This window comes from Oncorhynchus gorbuscha, linkage group LG10 (assembly GCF_021184085.1).
Source record: "Oncorhynchus gorbuscha isolate QuinsamMale2020 ecotype Even-year linkage group LG10, OgorEven_v1.0, whole genome shotgun sequence".
In the NCBI taxonomy this organism is placed as follows: Eukaryota; Metazoa; Chordata; class Actinopteri; order Salmoniformes; family Salmonidae; genus Oncorhynchus; species Oncorhynchus gorbuscha.
The window spans coordinates 12,821,293-12,832,592 of NC_060182.1; the positions used below are offsets into that span (position 1 = coordinate 12,821,293).

The following is an 11,300-nucleotide window of genomic DNA, read 5'->3' on the forward strand; positions in this document are numbered from 1 at the left end:
GAAAGTAGCTGTGCTCTGGCTACACCATAGTGATACCCTAGAGGGTGCTGTTGAGGCTACTGAAGACCATTGCAAAGCAGTGTTTCAGTTATTTAGTGACGTGAATATATTTAATATATTATCAAAAAAATCTAACTTTATCATGTTTCACTATTTTAATTTGGTCCTTCCCTTCCTCCACTGCTATATAATCACTTGTGTGTTTCACAATACAATCTCAACTAGTGTGTGTGTGTGTGTGTGTGTGTGTGTGTGTGTGTGTGTGTGTGTGTGTGTGTGTGTGTGTGTGTGTGTGTGTGTGTGTGTGTGTGTGTGTGTGTGTGTGTGTGAGATAGAGAGAAAGAGATAACACGGAGAGGGTTTCTGCACTCGAACATGCTCAATTTGCCCGGCAAAATACGTCATGTTCGCTTTGCCCCTCAACATGCCTGCCTGTCGTAGCGGCAGCGCTGTAGCCTACAGAGAACGGGGATGATAGATGAACCGCAGTTTATATGTTGATATCTGTTGGATGCTGCAGCAGCGACGGCCTTCCGTGTTTAGTCCATGCGGAAGAGTGCTTTCTAAACGGCTAATAGAGGATTTCGACCTGGATAAAATAGATTAGGAAGCGGACTCACCCAGAAACAGCTCCATCCACCCATACCATCGAATGTGTTGATCACAGGGCGGCCCAGTTGTCCTAAATCGAAGCCGGGAGCTAGATTTGGAACGTCGCAGGAACATGGAGGTGAGACGACGGGTGTGACAAGGGAGTTCTGCCCTAGAAATTAATGTTGCAGACATACCGATCTAACGCGAGAATGGCCTAGAATTAAGAATGAATGCAATGATCTAGAGATATAGAATGATGTTTAGCTAGGTGAACAGATTATCACGAAAAATATTAGGCCTAGACTTCAATAATAATAATTATTAATACAACTATTATTATTCATTTTGACAGCTTGTACACCCTATTCTGGAGATAAAATGGACATGGATTTGATACGGACATCATGTTTCACCTAATATGGACGCATCAATTTACACATTTAAATCTGTTTTGAAAGTAATTGTTTATGGTATCATTGGATCTTATATTTGTATCATATAGAAAATCTAACTGAAATAGACAGAGGACCAGAACGTAATAGCCTAAAAACGAGTTGCGACTTGTTGTAGCCTACTGTTGCTAGGAATGCTGTTATAGTTAGTTCATACATTTTTCATGTAGCAACTGAACCGTTGGAGTCATACTGTAGCCTAATTTAAGAAGAACACTTGAGTCTACAGGCTTCCTATTCAGATATGAAATCAGTCAGTCAGTCAGTCAGTCAGTCAGTCAGTCAGTCAGTCAGTCAGTCAGTCAGTCAGTCAGTCAGTCAGTCAGTCAGTCAGTCAGTCAGTCAGTCAGTCAGTCAGTCAGTCAGTCAGTCAGTCAGTCAGTCAGTCAGTCAGTCAGTCAGTCAGTCAGTCAGTCAGTCAGTCAGTCAGTCAGTCAGTCAGTCAGTCAGTCAGTCAGTCAGTCAGTCAGTCAGTCAGTCAGTCAGTCAGTCAGTCAGTCAGTCAGTCAGTCAGTCAGTCAGTCAGTCAGTCAGTCAGTCAGTCAGTCAGTCAGTCAGTCAGTCAGTCAGTCAGTCAGTCAGTCAGTCAGTCAGTCAGTCAGTCAGTCAGTCAGTCAGTCAGTCAGTCAGTCAGTCAGTCAGTCAGTCAGTCAGTCAGTCAGTCAGTCAGTCAGTCAGTCAGTCAGTCAGTCAGTCAGTCAGTCAGTCAGTCAGTCAGTCAGTCAGTCAGTCAGTCAGTCAGTCAGTCAGTCAGTCAGTCAGTCAGTCAGTACTGCAGTCATGGTAGGCTACTACCTGGTGCTTTCTCTTCATAAGGAACTATGAGGGGAGGAGGAGAAGGAGAGAGGGAGAACAGACTCTCTGCTGGAGGCCAGGTTCTGACATTATCATCCAGTTGGGACCAGAGCAGAACACAGGTACACTCACACACACCACTCGTTGATGGTTTCTCAGGGAGAGATGGATTATTTTTTTTAAACACATTTCTAATTCACACATTAGTACACGCGGGAAATAGGACAAATGTAAGCACCCACAAAATTATTATGATCATTTACACACACACACACACACACACACACACACACACACACACACACACACACACACACACACACACACACACACACACACACACACACACACACACACACACACACACACACACACACACACACACACACACACACACTGTAGTAGCTATGTCATTGTTTTTGCGTAACTGTATACAATGTTGAGTGTTGTTCCCTGTCTTTTACAGTGACTCGTCAGATGTTGAAGCGATGGCCGTGTGGACTGAGCTATAGCGCTGCAAGATTCATACACATAGATGCCCCCCTCCTAACCCCCCGAGCCCCCTACAGCCTCCCCACCCTCCCTCTGTCTCTCCTCCATCTCTCCTTCCTCTGTAATCCTTCTACCCCCTCTGATCCCAGCCTCTTTCTGATCTAATTGTCTCTCACTGTCTTCTTCTCTCCTTTTCTCTTTTTTTCTCTTTTTCTCTCAATCACCCCCCCCCCCCTCTCTCCCTCCCTCCATCATGGCGTGTTGTGGTCGCTCTCTTGACTCCCCCTGTACCCTGGCCCTATTGGTGGGCTTCCAGTTTGCCTTTGTGGTCTACTTCTCCCTGGGGGGCTTCAGGGGGCTGGTGTCTGTACTGGTCCACTCTGAGCAGCCTGAGTTTGACTACTCCCGCCCCCACGACGTGTACACCAACCTCAGCCACCTGGGGGTGCCACCAGTCCCCCACATAGGCACGGGACCACCAGGGACAGGGGCTCAGCTGAAGGACTGCAAGATGCCCTCACCACTACTGGGTAAATATACGTGTGTGAGGGGGAAAACCACTCCACCATGCTGTAAGGCATTATGTACTGTATGAATAATCAAGGTTTCCTACATAATACGATACTTCTCCCCTCCTCTACCTCTCTATGTCTTCGCTAGTCGGTCCTGTATCTGTGCGTCTGTCCTCGCCTCTCTCTCTGGAGGAGATCAGGGAGAGGAACCCGTTGGTGTTACCGGGAGGCCGGTACAGCCCCCCAGATTGCCAGCCGCGCCACCACACGGCCATCGTGGTGCCGTACCGTAACCGCCAGACTCACCTCCGAGCCCTACTCTACCACCTCCACCCCTTCCTACAGAGACAACAGATTCACTACAGTATCTACATAGTCCAGCAGGTCTGTCTCTCTCTTTGATTTATTTATGTATCTGTAAAAAAAAATGTTTTACCCGTTTTTCTCCTCAATTTCGTGGTGTCCAATTGTTGTAGTAGCTACTATCTTGTCTCATCGCTGCAACTCCCGTATGGGCTCGGGAGAGACGAAGGTTGAAAGTCATGTGTCCTCCGATACACAACCCAACCAAGCCGCATTGCTTCTTAACACAGCGCGCATCCAACCCGGAAGCCAGCTGCACCAATGTGTCGGAGGAAACACCGTGCACCTGGCAACCTTGGTTAGCGCGCCCGGGCCCGCCACAGTAGTCGCTGGTGCGCGATGAGACAAGGACATCCCTACCGACCAAGCCCTCCCTAACCCGGACGACGCTAGGCCAATTGTGCGTCGCCCCATGGACCTCCCGGTCGCGGCCAGTTACGACAGAGCCTGGGCGCAAACCCAGAGTCTCTGATGGCACAGCTGGCGTTGCAGTACAGCGCCCTTAACCACTGCGCCACCCGGGAGGCTGTCTCTCTCTCTCTCGCGCGCGATCTCTCTTTCTCTCTCGCTTACTTTCTTTCTCTCTCTGATCGCTGTATTTTTCTTTGCAGTGGGGTAACTCTACATTTAACCGGGCTAAGCTGTTGAATGTTGGGGTCCGTGAGGCGCTGAGAGACGAGGACTGGGGGTGTATCTTCCTACACGATGTAGATCTGCTGCCTGAAAATGACCATAACACCTACAGCTGTCACAATCAGTTCCCCACACACCTCTCTGTTGCCATGGACAAGTTCAGATACAGGTATGTGTGTGTTTATGAAGAGTATCAGTGTCTGTATGTCAAGTGTCATCTGAGGTTCTGGCATCTTCTGGTATTTGTCCCACCCAGGTTGCCGTACCCCCAGTATTTTGGAGGGGTATCTGCGGTCACACCTGAGCAGTACATGAAGATGAACGGATTCCCAAACAGCTATTGGGGCTGGGGTGGGGAGGACGATGACATCGCCGCCAGGTGAGTAGGGCGAGGGGCTGGGAGGGACAACCACATGTGACTATACCAGTGAATTCCTTGAAAGATGTCTCGCCTGTATCTCTCTCTCTTCAGTAGCTATTTGTCTTCACGTGTTTCATTTCTACCTCTGTCATAATATCCTGTTCATCTCCATTCTCACCGCCATTGCTTTGCTGTGTCTCTCCCCACAGTTCATGTTTGGAGCTCAGTAAGTATCCATGTCAGCTTGTTGGGCAGTTTGCTTGGTAGATTTCCTCCGCATTAGTTGGTTTGTTTAGTTCAGGTGGATGTGTGAAAACCCATAGAGGGCCAATGGACCAGTATGATAGTGGATTACACACCTCATTAGTAGGCCCCAGAGTTTTTCCTAGTGAGGTCAATTGGTCAGGAAAAACTTGAGACGCTACCTTATCTAGTCCTGTGCTGTCTTTCAGTTATTTCACTCAAATCAACATATTAATTCTTCCTGTGTTGCGGTCTGTCTCAGAGTGCGTCTGTCTGGGATGAAGATAGTGCGCCCTCCAGTGGCCATCGGACATTACAAGATGATCAAGCATAAAGGAGACAAGGGCAATGAGCAGAATCCACGCAGGTACACACGCGTGCGCACACGCACGCACACAAGCACACACACGCCTTATTGACTCATCTCTCTCCTCCCCCTGTCCCTCCACAGGTTTGACCTTCTGAAACGGACCAGGCTCAACTGGCATTCTGATGGTCTGAACTCTCTGACCTACGAACTGTTATCCAAAGAGCTGCAGCCTCTCTACATCAACCTGACGGTCGACATCGGGGATGACCCTCGTCTGCCCCAGAGAAAGGCCACGCCTCCTATGCCCAAACGTGAGGTGAAGGGGGATGAATTACCTCCCCTTGTGCCATGGAGCAAACATGGATCAAAGAGGAGGGGAGACACACCCCTTGCAACCAAACATGACATAAAGGGGGAAGGGCAAGCCGTTAAAGTGGGTGTGGTTACAGCTGTGACTACGGCTAAACCTAAAGCTGACACGGTAGACCACGCCCAGTCAAAGACAGTGCATCAGACTGTAGATGAGAGGGCGAGTGTGGTAAAGTAGGAAGAAGGGCTGGAGATATGGGGTGCATCTCATTGGTCTAAAGCTGCCCCCTCTCCTCTTCTCTCCTGCATCTGAAAACACAGGATGGGTGTTAGCAATGTGGAGGATGTTACTGTCCTGTCCAGTTCTACCACATCAATGCAGATGAAGGAAATGACGTGATGAGAGGAAGCCAGAGATGCACTGAGATGTACACTAAAATGACACACCTTCTGTTCCTGTATTATCATAGGGTCCCCTATGAGGGGACCAGTAAAGCTAGCTATGTCCGTGAAACTGTAGATATTGTGAAGCATAGGGCTTACGCTACAGCCAACTCAAAACCCTTCTGAATGTGACTCACCTCCAGCGACAGTCAAGGTATTCAAACAAACTCTCCACCCTTCCTCTCTCAGAAGACTACACCACCGTTATTACCAGTTGGTTTCATTGGTTCTTAAACCTCTCTTCGGGGATCAGACGTTTCACCGTTTTGTTGTAGCCCTGAGTTAGCTCACCTGATTCCAGTAGTCAACAGCTTGATGAGCTACTGAATCAGGTGTGCTAGCTCTGGAATAGTTCAAATATATGGGGGTCCCTGAGGAGAGGTTTGAGAACCACTTGAACCAGACAACTGGTATGTAAAGGGTGTTGTAGTCTTCTGAGAGCGGAAGGGTGGAGTGGTTTTAGAAACACTGGTCTGATGGACAGGTAACGTTATGTGGTGAACATTCATTCTGAAGAGAGAGATTGTGATATCAGCATTTAATCAAACCCAATTGAAACTCCGGAGTTCCTTTTTTCAGCCAATGGAATGCCAGATCTTGCAAGCAACCAATCCGCTGCAAACCCACTGCTGCTCTGAGCCAATCATCTCCTAGTTGACTTCTGGCTTCAGCCTATCCGCTCCCAGAAACTGCTGCTGTTGGTCCGCCCTATTGTGTGGGTCAGTGTTTCTGTGCCTTCTCTCTTCTATTGTCCCTAGACGCTGATCTGGGGTCAGTTTTCTGTTGGCCCTGTTATGGTTAAGTGTATATATATTGGGTCAGGGTAAACTGATGCTAAGTCTGTATCTACAGGCTACTTCTTCTCCGAGCACCATTTTATATCCGTTTGCCCGATCAGTGCTTTCACACTCCAGACGTATCAGATGACTGTAGGATTTATATTTATATAGAGATGTTTGTTTACTTTGAGTCAGGTGCCTCTTGATTGTGTATTTGGGTTTAGAGACAATCTAATCGAAGGGTAAAAACGTTAACTGTTACTAATCGCTTCACATAGAGAAAGAAATCTCTCTGTAAAGGGAAGTGAAGTATTCTATGCCTCAAATACATTAGACTTGGTTCTATAGTTTGTTTTCTAGTTTGAATATACTGTCTTTAAGTGAGTGAACTTATGTCCATCCAGTACAGAATCCCTCATAGCCATCCATGTTGATTTCATATCAGCCATCCATGTTGATTTCATATCAGCCATCCATGTTGATTTCATATCAGCCATCCATGTTGATTTCATATCAGCCATCCATGTTGATTTCATATCAGCCATCCATGTTGATTTCATATCAGCCATCCATGTTGATTTCATATCAGCCATCCATGTTGATTTCATATCAGCCATCTGGAATGTACTGTACATACTTTATCATACTAGTTTACTGTAATCCAAAAACGATAAGATATGTTTCAGTGAGGGGAGGTTCTGGAGCCAGTTTGTAGGAGGAGCTATAAGGTAACTACCTATACTGTATTTCCTGCTGCGCTGTGATTGGCTAAAGGAGTGTGTCGGGGGGGCTCTGTAGATTCTCCTGTATAGGACATAGGGTTTCATTAGAGAGATGCTCATTTCAAGCTTTTATGCTGTTCATGAGTTGATAGAATAGTTTTTTTATATTCAGATCCACGTTAGCTGTTGAAGAATCAGCAACTATTCTTCTTGGGGTCCACACAAAGCATAGAACATAACCAAATACAGGTTACTAATGGACAAGAACAGCAACACAAACAATTAGAGTATTTTAAAAAGAAGAAGAAAGAGAAAATAAATGAATAATGCTAATCTTAAAAATTCAAGAATAATGTGTGTTTTGAAAGTTGTTGTTTTTTCATGATTTATTTCACTAAACTACTGTTTTACTGATGCTAATTTGAATGTATTTTATTTATTAAACTACTGTTAGGATTTGGGTTTTACCCGTTAAGCTTACTTACAGCAGTGAGTATTTACTCATTCCATAGCATCAACAATGCCTCATATCAGAATGTAGACCAGCCTTTTAGCGTGAAAGAAAGGGTGGTTCATATTATCCATGTAGTTGTCATGGTTACTAGCACTGTGCTGAACTTATATGACGGGACTTAAAGTTCCAAAACTTGCAGATACTGTAGAAATTAGATTTAGAATGGAAACAATTGAATCTTTATCAGGTAGAACAGCTGATTTGATATATTCTATATTTCTATTTCTGTCTTCTACATTCTAAACATTATGCCTCAATAAGCCCCGTGTTTTAAAGAATGGAATGCTGTAGGCAACCCTGTTCCTGGAGTACCACAGGTACTGCAGGGTTTTGTTCCAACTAGTCACCACACATGACCAACTGAGCCATGCAGCACTCCAGAACCAGGGTTTCCTACCCCTGCTGTAGGCTATGTACTGTATGTGTCTGATTCAGTGTACAGCATATCTTGCATATATGCCCTCTTGCAGTCTGAAGCTCCCTCGGAGAGAGCTTTACTTTTTTACGGCCGTGGTTGGGTCCCATAGGGCGGCACACAATTGGCCCAGTGTCGTCCGTGTTAGGGTTTGGTCGGTGTAGGCCATCATTGCAAATAAGAATTTGTTCTTAACTGACTTGCCTAGTTATATAAAGGTTCAATTAAAATAATATATATATATATATATAAAAACATTACGTGGGTGCTTTCTAATAGAGAGGGAGGGAGGGAGGGAGGGTATGGGAATCAAGGCCTCTGACTGTACAATAGGAATATTAATCAATACTGTCATTATCTGCACCTTGTACCCAATTAAATCTTTACAATGAGGATGATGAAATGCCACCCCCACCTTTTCAACTCGTGTGTGAGATATTTTAGAGAATTAGAGAAAGAGAATAGTATTTTGACTTTAGATTCACTACACAGGTGGCATACCAATGAAACTACTGTATACCCACTGTAACCATACACTACTTAATGGTGGTGGTGATAATGGCGATGGTGATGATGCCATCCACTATTAATCAATTGTAAGTGATCATCCATTGGATATATCTGCAGTCATATTAACACAGCTCTTCATAGGGACATAACTGACTAGTATGTATCATAGGAGACAGTGTGTACCTGGAAATCATTCTATATTTAATAAAATAGCTAGTTTTCTATCAGATGTTTGGTGTAAATGGAGGGGAAATAGTATAGACTACTATAGGCAATCTAATGTAACTTTAATGTAGTCACATGCTTTTGACTTTTATTTCTAAAACATGCTTTTGACTTTTATTTCTAAAACATGCTTTTGACTTTTTCAATCATGATCAGTTCGGTGTGTTGATTTCCATACTGATAGCTGTGTGGTAACATACTGTATTGAAAAGTGTTAGAATATTATTGTAGTTTTAAGGGGATATGAATTATATCACTTGGACTGGGAGTTGAATGGAAGGTTATGATGTGCTTTAGTCACTGTATTGAGTTTCTAACCTGATTTCCACCTTCAGATGAAAATGGACTCATATTTAGAGGAAGTGGACACTGGACAGCTCTAGTCCTCTGGGGTTGCCGTGTCTGCTGGGCTGGGTTGTGTTTGGGAGTGAGAGGGGAGATGTGGAGAGACCAGTGGAGAGGCCAGCAGAGATTGGGGGTTATTCTTTGGGCCATGTTGTGGAGTGTTGTGTTTCATGACTACACAGAGAAAACATACCAATAAAACACATTCAAAAGCAGACTTGCCTGCTGTTTTTTAAATGTATTTAATGGAGGATTATTTGAATAGGTTGTTAGAGTAATGGCTAATGGACACTTAGGGAATGTCTTGTCACCCCATCAGAGAAACATACAGTACATGCATATCATATACACATCAAACCATTACATCACTCTTAATGCTATGGCAATCCTGAATGTTCTATCACACAACATAAGTGGGGGATTATAGAGTGAGCCATGAGATCATACTTATAAATAGATTATGACTCCTGTCAATGTTCGATCTGTTTTCTAATCTCTGATTCAGAGGCATCGGAGTGGGTGTCGGGGGGAGCTGTAGTAGAACTCAACAGTCATGAAATAAATACACACAGTATCTCAGAGGAATCACATGCCTTTGGTCAGAAGTAGTGTACCGGATGGGAAATAGAGTGTGATTTAAGCCAGTCATAGTAATGTTCTGTGGTAGACTATAAATCCATAATGTACAAGGTCTGTACACAGACGTCATACGGTATGCAGAAGGTTCCTGAATTTATTGGGACCAACCATTGCATTGATGTAACTCCCATTGAACAACTGAGTCTCACAATCTGGCGTAGAGTCAATACAAAATCTTGGTGGAAACCATGAAAAAAAAATGGGCAGCGACCATTTACTGGCAGTGTTTTCCCAGCTAAATATTGTTGGTTCACAGAACATTTCTGAAAGGGAAGATATAACTCTCCTCTTGTGTGCTGTAGGCTGTACACGGTGGCAGCTGGAAGAGACTAACCTTCTTCTTACCAATGTTTGTCCATTTCTGTAGCATTCATGGAAAAAACTCCTTCCAAATAAATACACTCTAGGAACAGTGGATCCTGGGATTTAGATCAAGATTACACTGAGGTGATGTCACAGACAGAGGCCACCAGGAAGGAGACAACAGTTACCAACCATTTCAATGACATGTCAAATGGTCCTCTATTTCACCAGGAATAAAACCATTTCAATGACAACATTTATTTTAATTTGATTTATTTCACCTTTATTTAACCAGGTAGGCAAGTTGAGAACAAGTTCTCATTTATAATTGCGACCTGGTCAAGATAAAGCATAGCAGTTCGACACATATAACAACACAGAGTTACACATGGAGTAAAACAAACATACAGTCAATAATACAGTAGAAACAAGTCTATATACGATGTGAGCAAATGAGGTGAGATAAGGGAGGTAAAGGCAAAAAAGGCCACAGGTGGGTGCTGCTATGGTGACCAGCGAGCTGAGATAAGGAGGGACTTTACCTAGCAGGGTCTTATAGATGACCTGGAGCCAGTGGGTTTGGCGACGAGTATGAAGCGAGGGCCAGCCAACGAGAGTGTACAGGTCGCAGTGGTCGGTAGTTTATGGGGCTTTGGTGACAAAATGGATGGCACTGTGATAGACTGCATCCAATTTATTCAGTAGGGTATTGGGAGGCCATTTTGTAAATGACGTCGCTGAAGTCGAGGATCGGTAGAATAGTCAGTTTTACAAGGGTATGTTTGGCAGCATGAGTGAAGGAGGCTTTGTTGCGAAATAGGAAGCTAATTCTAGATTTAACTTTGGATTGGAGATGTTTGATGTGAGGCTGAAAGGAATGTTTACAGTCTAACCAGACACCTAGGTATTTGTAGTTGTCCACATATTCTAAGTCAGAACCGTCCAGAGTAGTGATGCTGGATGGGCAGGCAGGTGCAGGCAGTGATCGGTTGAAGAGCATGCATTTAGTTTTACTTGTATTTAAGAGCCATTGGAGGCCACGGAAGGAGAGTTGTATGGCATTGAAGCTCATCTGGAGGGTTGTTAACACAGTGTCCAAAGAAGGGCCAGTAGTATACAGTATTTGACATGTCAAATGAACCTCTATTTCACCAGCATTAAAACCATTTCAATGACAACATGTCAAATGATTGTCACAAGTGTAGAGAGGAGTAGGCAGTCGCAGGTTTAGAACTACTGAGTTTATTAAAGCACGATATAAATAAAAGCAGGAAGAAACCCAAAGTGCAGAATAATAAAGTATTCCGGAAATAGTAGGAGCGATTCCTCTCAGGAAAACA

The 11,300-nt window shown here is 44.4% G+C and overlaps 1 protein-coding gene across 1 annotated transcript; it reads left to right on the forward strand.

Moving 5' to 3' along the window:
- The first annotated feature begins 286 nt into the window (after positions 1-286).
- b4galt3 (UDP-Gal:betaGlcNAc beta 1,4- galactosyltransferase, polypeptide 3) lies at positions 287-7,429 on the forward strand. Its single transcript, XM_046364941.1, has 8 exons — positions 287-730; positions 1,863-1,963; positions 2,308-2,863; positions 2,994-3,229; positions 3,820-4,010; positions 4,098-4,220; positions 4,708-4,812; positions 4,897-7,429. The coding sequence occupies exons 3-8, from the start codon at positions 2,587-2,589 to the stop codon at positions 5,300-5,302; spliced, it is 1,338 nt and encodes a 445-aa protein (XP_046220897.1). The 5' UTR covers positions 287-730; positions 1,863-1,963; positions 2,308-2,586; the 3' UTR covers positions 5,303-7,429.
- Positions 7,430-11,300: the final 3,871 nt, after the last annotated feature.

Bases quoted from the DNA above. Each gene is read 5' to 3' on its own strand.
- b4galt3 (XM_046364941.1), top strand. From the start codon at position 2,587: ATGGCGTGTTGTGGTCGCTCTCTTGACTCCCCCTGTACCCTGGCCCTA. The intron at 4,011-4,097 runs GTATGTGTGTGT...TGTCCCACCCAG, and splicing joins ATGGACAAGTTCAGATACAG to GTTGCCGTACCCCCAGTATT. The intron at 4,813-4,896 runs GTACACACGCGT...GTCCCTCCACAG, and splicing joins AATGAGCAGAATCCACGCAG to GTTTGACCTTCTGAAACGGA.